The 6,234-nt window shown below is 37.0% G+C and overlaps 1 protein-coding gene across 1 annotated transcript; it reads right to left on the bottom strand.

Moving 5' to 3' along the window:
• Positions 1-1,947: 1,947 nt before the first annotated feature.
• LOC111517539 (uncharacterized) lies at positions 1,948-3,396 on the bottom strand. Its single transcript, XM_023173730.2, has 2 exons — positions 3,269-3,396; positions 1,948-2,330 (listed from the first exon to the last, which is right to left on the bottom strand). The coding sequence occupies exons 1-2, from the start codon at positions 3,282-3,284 to the stop codon at positions 2,023-2,025; spliced, it is 324 nt and encodes a 107-aa protein (XP_023029498.2). The 5' UTR covers positions 3,285-3,396; the 3' UTR covers positions 1,948-2,022.
• Between the last annotated feature and the right edge of the window lie 2,838 nt (positions 3,397-6,234).

The raw sequence follows: 6,234 nt of genomic DNA on the forward strand, positions 1-6,234 counted from the left end.
GTGGCGGACTGAAAAAAATTCAGGTCTTCAAGGGACCAACAAATTATGAACCAAACCAAAATTTCTGTCTCTTTGGATATTCTGCATAAAAAACAGAGTATCTTTGAAATTTTGCCGTTCAAACTTTCCCACTACGATAAGAGGAACAACCTTCAAGGTTCAATTCTAGACCCTTCGCTATTTCTGACTTACGATTCAACGATTTACCAAAAATATTCTTCAAGCTCCAACAGCAATGTTTGCAGATAACACATTCGATTAGTAGTTGGTAGTAATATCGATAAATAAATAGACAAGTTGAACCATACGTCGACTTTGCGGAGACGAGACCTGCAAAGTAGGCAGATTGAGACCTTAGTGCAGTCACTTCGTTGGAGATGGTTCCAAAGTGGAAGCCGTGGAGGTGCAAAAGTGAGGGATCTTTCCTGCAGGGGCAGCCGGTTCCTTGCCTTCATTCAAGGCGGAGCTCTTGGCGCCCGCCGCAGGAAGTGCTCTCGCTGTTGGAGGTGGAGTGCGGGAGGAGGAGGGTGCGCTTATAGTTGCTGCCACTCCTGTCTCTTTTGATATCTTTCTCCTTTTGGCCTCGGCACCGCAAATGCGCTTACGACTTGGCTTTTGTATTATATCACGAGGTGATCTGCTATGTCCAGCCACATTCCAAGTGGTAGACTGGGGTGAACAGTTCTGTTCATTGAATTGAATTGAAACTTTCAATGTCTCTTACCATATTTATTTGTAACTAACGTTACTGCAGTTTCGTCCTATATCTATATAGATATATAGATATATAGATACCTATATAGATATGGTATATACCAAAGTTTTCAGAAAATATCTTATAATTTGAGGTTAATTTTCGATAGTGATTGTAGTATTCCATATTTGGGATACCTATTCCGTATATAACATTTTTTGTTACCTTGAATTTATCAATATAACTTAAAATTGTTACAAACTTTACTTAATGGTAAATATATAAAAATGGATGTTTGTTGGTTGGTTGGTTGGTTGGTTGGTTGATAAGTGATAAACTTCTACATCGCTCAACCGATCGTGATAAAACTTGACAAGTATGAGTAATTTTTCATAGAGAAGGTTTTAGGTTATCAATTTTTCTGTCGCCACTAGATGGCGCTGTAGAACAATTTTTTGAAAGCACTATTCTATAACGTTGCCACGCCCAAGTCGGTTGATTTTGATTCTGAATATAAAAATGGATGTTTGTTGGTTGGTTGGTTGGTTGATAAGTGATAAACTTCTACATCGCTCAACCGATCGTGATGAAACTTGACATGTATAAGTAATTTTTCATATAGAAGGTTTTTAGGCTATCAATTTTTCTGTCGCCACTAGATGGCGTTGTAGAACAATTTTTTGAAAGCACTGTTCTATAACGCTGCGCACGCCCAAGTTCGTTGATTCTGATTCTGAATATAAAAATGGATGTTTGTTGGTTGGTTGGTTGATAAGTTCGCTGTAGAACAATTTTTTGAAAGCACTGTTCTATAACGCTGCGCACGCCTACGTTTGTTGATTCTGAGTCTGTCAAAACATTGGAACAGCAGCGATACAGCAACATAGTACTAGTTGTTAATAAATAGTACAAAATAAATTGATAGATGTAGCCGTTACTACGTGGTAGAAAATCATATTGAAGAAAAGAGAATTGAAACTTTCTATGTTTTTTACAACTTTCATTTGTAACTAACTTTACTGCAGTTTCGTCCTATGAGGCCATTTCAAACTTATACATTTGAAATGTCCTTATAGGAAGAATCTGCAGTAACGTTAGTTACAAATAAAAGTGGTAAAAACATAGAAAGTTTCAATTCTCTTTTCATCAATACTACAAAAACTTTTTTATTTATAACATTAGTGCAAATTATGCTTAAAAAACAAAATGGTGTTCCATATTTGGTCACTTTTCTCTATTACTTCTGATAATATAAAGTCTACGAAATAATACACTTTTCCATTGTTCCCATATATAATTCATATATAATAATTCAGAGTTGAACAATTTTAGTCAATTGGAAAGAGTATGCTGACCGGAGTACTTTCGAGAATGGGATTTGTGTAAGACTTGAATACTCCAGCAAGGAAGTTTTCAACAAAATGACTCATGTTCGCCATGATGTACGGAGCAGTCGCATTGATATAACTCCCTGCCCTTTCGGCCATTTCAGGATTCGTCCCGTTGTAAAGATTTTCGTATTCGATTGTGATGAAATCCACCAAGGCCGAGGTAGCGTAAGATCCTACTTTGATATATTTATCGCCATCCCTTTCTTCTATAACTCCTTTCAGTTGGTGGAGTATTGTCAAGTTATCTGAAATTACCAAAAATTATGTACCGTTCAATGTGAAGTGCCTGATAATGAAATAAAATTTTGATATGCCAGTAGAAATGCAATTATAAATTCAAACCGCATCACAAAAATAGCGATATTCAAGTATCTTATCTACCATATTTCCATTCAACTTCTGCTGCACACAACTTCTCACACAAAAATTTGGAACTGAAAAATTTAAATGAACCAAGGTTAGGTAACCTCCACCTCCAACTCATGGAGTTCCTCAAGGCTCGATTCTTGGACCTTCAATATTTTCGCTGTAGATTTCAGACTTTCATCAAGTAATAAACTAATTCTGTAACCACCATTATGCTGATGGTACTCAGTTGCATTTCTTATTTTTTTTTATAGCGACTGGCAAACTTCAGCAGAAAAAATTGATGCAGACCTTTTCAGCAGAAAAAATTTCAAGGTAATGATATAACGAGCGCAACTTGGAAAAATTTTGCTGACGTTCAGATAAGAATTCCAATTAGGGTGAATTGAGTTTCGGCAAAGAGATTTGGAGGAATATATATTAGCTTCGTTATCTTGAAACATGAATAATTATCTGGCTTATTGGAAAATCGTGAATATTTTCCACATTATGAAATTTTACTGTTACATACTGAAATGGATGGAGAGGAGAGAAAAGGTGAGGGAAAACAAAATAAGAGAGGAGTAATAATGAAGGAAAAGGAAAGAAGAGGAAAGGAAGGAAATGCATGGGTAGAGAAGTGAAGGAAAGGGCAGGGCCGGAGAGGGGAGGGAGGATGAGAGAGGACGGGATGGGAAGGAAAGAGAAGGATAGGAAAGGGGAAGCGAGGGAAGGAAAGAAAAGAGAAGGAAAGGAAAAAGGAGAGTAAATGTGTCATGTTGGATTCAAAGTTTCATTAAGAAGCGATATACCGATCCAAATAATGACTTCAACCAACCTTTCTTCATTTTCATCTACGTTGTCGAGAAATATATAGTTTTTCAAATTTATACTTATCTCTATCAAATTTGATATGACAATTTTTGTTTCAACTTCAGATTCGAAATATTCATTCTGCATAGCAACTGTAATAAATGACCGTCTGGTCTGGATTGGCGATCCCTATATAAGTACTACTATGAATATATAATAATCATCTCAGTATTTACTCGCACCAGAAAAATTCACCCCCCCTGTATATGGGATCGTTCAGCCAAAGGTATTTATTTTCTTAATTTAGTTTGGTAGCGTGAGAGTTGCTGCCACCAGATCAGAAAAAGTTTGAAATCCGTCCTGATCACACGGATTGAGAATTAGTAGGCAACTTGGTCAACAGTTGACTTTTTCCTACCTTCTAATCTTCGTGGAGAAATGGCTTGGTTATGCCACCAATTATATCCTCAGAGGCTGGATTCGGCCACGGCTTAAATGCGTGGTCTATTAGGGGTTTGAGGAAATGAAATAATATTAGCAAAGTTTTCACAAACCAACTTTATTGATGAGTAAAGTTGGCAGAATAATCGGATTAACAATAGAATAAAATTAAATGAACAAAAATTAATACTGAACGTTATTTACACTATATAAAAGAAAAAGAAATAAATAATTATAACCATGAACAAACTGACAGGAGTATTCCTTTGAAAATTGAGGTAACTTCACTTATACCAATTAAAATACAACTCTGAGAAGTTATCAAGAGACCCACTTAATCGCTCCTCTCTGTATAACGTAGGAAATTACTATGAAAAGGGAACCCGATTCGTAGCTATATTATTATGGTAAATGTTCATTAATACTCTAGGTGCCAAGTCGAAAATATAGTCCACATAAGCATGCAATAACATCTACACTATATATCAGAATTGTTTAAAATACGCTCACCACAATTATCGTAGACGGACTCCCCTGAAAACTCCAACTAAAGCCACTATTTCCCCAAAAACTCTTAACAGAAACTCGGAAAAATCTCTAAATCACTAAATTGAATAAACCCGCGAATACTACCAAAACCCAATTAGTGTCACTTCTCTAAACAGTGACTTGAAATATCTCAATATTTCAATTCACTCAAAATTTCCTCTAGAATTTCCAGCTACCGTAGGAAATTCAACTGGATTCACCAAATCTCCGCGCACCACTGACTTAAATCTTTCCAAAAAAACCTCACCACCTTTACTATGTTAGGGGATGTAAGTAATGTTATCCCAGAAAATTCTAACCAATCAGAAAGTTTGAAATTGTTTCTAAGACTGGTACTCTTTTCGCCACCTCATGGTCCGGCGAATAAGTCCTCAAGAATTCACGTCTAGTTCCCGACATTTCTAATGTCGTGAGTCTACTACTGATATATAGATGTCACTGCAAGGGTCATTTTTGGATATTTTCTTTGCTGTCTCGAATAAAACATATGTAGATTAGCCACTTGGGTGGCTTCATTTTATCTTGTCGTTAAATTTAGAGCTCATAAGATAAATTGCGATATTTATTATACGTTTGAGTGTTTTCTGACTTTTATTCTAAATGGGGTATACAGACTGGATGACATATTTTCGACCCTTAACGAAAGATAATGAAATGAATTATGGGGTTGAATGTTACAAAATATCGAATTTCTTAGTATCAAGCAGTTAATTTTAACGACTTTTTTTCTTTAAATGGCTTGGTTCTGTTGGCCTTAAGGTTATTTCTGAAAGATGATAAGGTTCCCTTTTCATACGAAAACACATGTGTTTTGGTATTTAAAATTCAACTAAAAATATAATAAATCCAACTTATTACAATACTCCCCCTTTTGAAAAAGTTTTGGCTTAATTGCCATAACTTTTCTCGCTTCATGCTTACTGACAAATGCAACAACGCCACCTCATGTCGAATTCAAATATGAAAACAGAATAGGTATCACCTCAAGTTACGCGACTTTCAGTGGGGTTGTCTCGCATGCTATGATTAGGGGTTCCCTAACGAAATATTCCAAATTTTACAAAAAAAAGTCATTGAAATAGGAGTGAACGTATCTCCTTGTATACTACAGTTCGCGTTATCACATCACAACAGAGGCCATATTCACTCACGATTCACTGTAGTCTTTTACGCCTTGGTGAATTTCCATCTCAATAACTTCCATATGATATGCTACTCTTTATTGGTCAACGGCACATTATTCTAGATACGATTCGAATAGATTGAACTCAGATTGAATTCAATCTACACAGATCCTAAGTTCGTCCTACAACTTTGTACCGCACTGATTGAAAAGTCTTTTGGTCAGTCACTCAAGCTGCTTCGTTAATGTCTTTGTTCACAGTCCAGTGTGTCTGGGGCAAAACAGGGTAACCGCCAGTGGTATGATGGGCAGTCTGCTGGGGTTCTGCGATGATTGGCAATGACGTCGTCGGTTTATCTGGTTGGGCTTCTCTGGAACGCTCCAGTTGAATTACACACCAGGTCAGGGTATCGCCTATAGAGTAGGTACTTCGCAACTCGAAATGTATAATAACCGCCAATTAGTCTCTCGCTCGGATCCTCACGTCGACTAAGAAAGCCATATTCTTCCAGGTTCGTCCATTTTCATGGTAGGTTGTTCCTTCGCAGGTGCAGGTACTATCCACTGATCCCAATATTATTAATGTGGCGCTGATTGAACAATTCAAGGTTATTTGTTCAATAACTAACAGGATCCCAACAGGTATAGTTTCAACGTTCCGTAACTGTCTACATAACTCGACAGTCCTTTTTCCACCAAATAAGTCTGACTATGCATCTCACGGTGATGCATCAATCTGAAGTCGCTCAAGTACGCGGATTCTCGTTCTGGACACTAACGTCTCTGAGAGATACAGTCGAAATGTTCACTCTCTCATCCCTGCAACCGTACGCGATCATCCTGATTACCGATACAAAATAATGCCTGACCAGCAAGAT

Source organism: Leptinotarsa decemlineata, unplaced genomic scaffold, assembly GCF_025532065.1.
Source record: "Leptinotarsa decemlineata unplaced genomic scaffold, Ldec_3_MD MMD2_tig00026361_RagTag_RagTag, whole genome shotgun sequence".
NCBI lineage: Eukaryota > Metazoa > Arthropoda > Insecta > Coleoptera > Chrysomelidae > Leptinotarsa > Leptinotarsa decemlineata.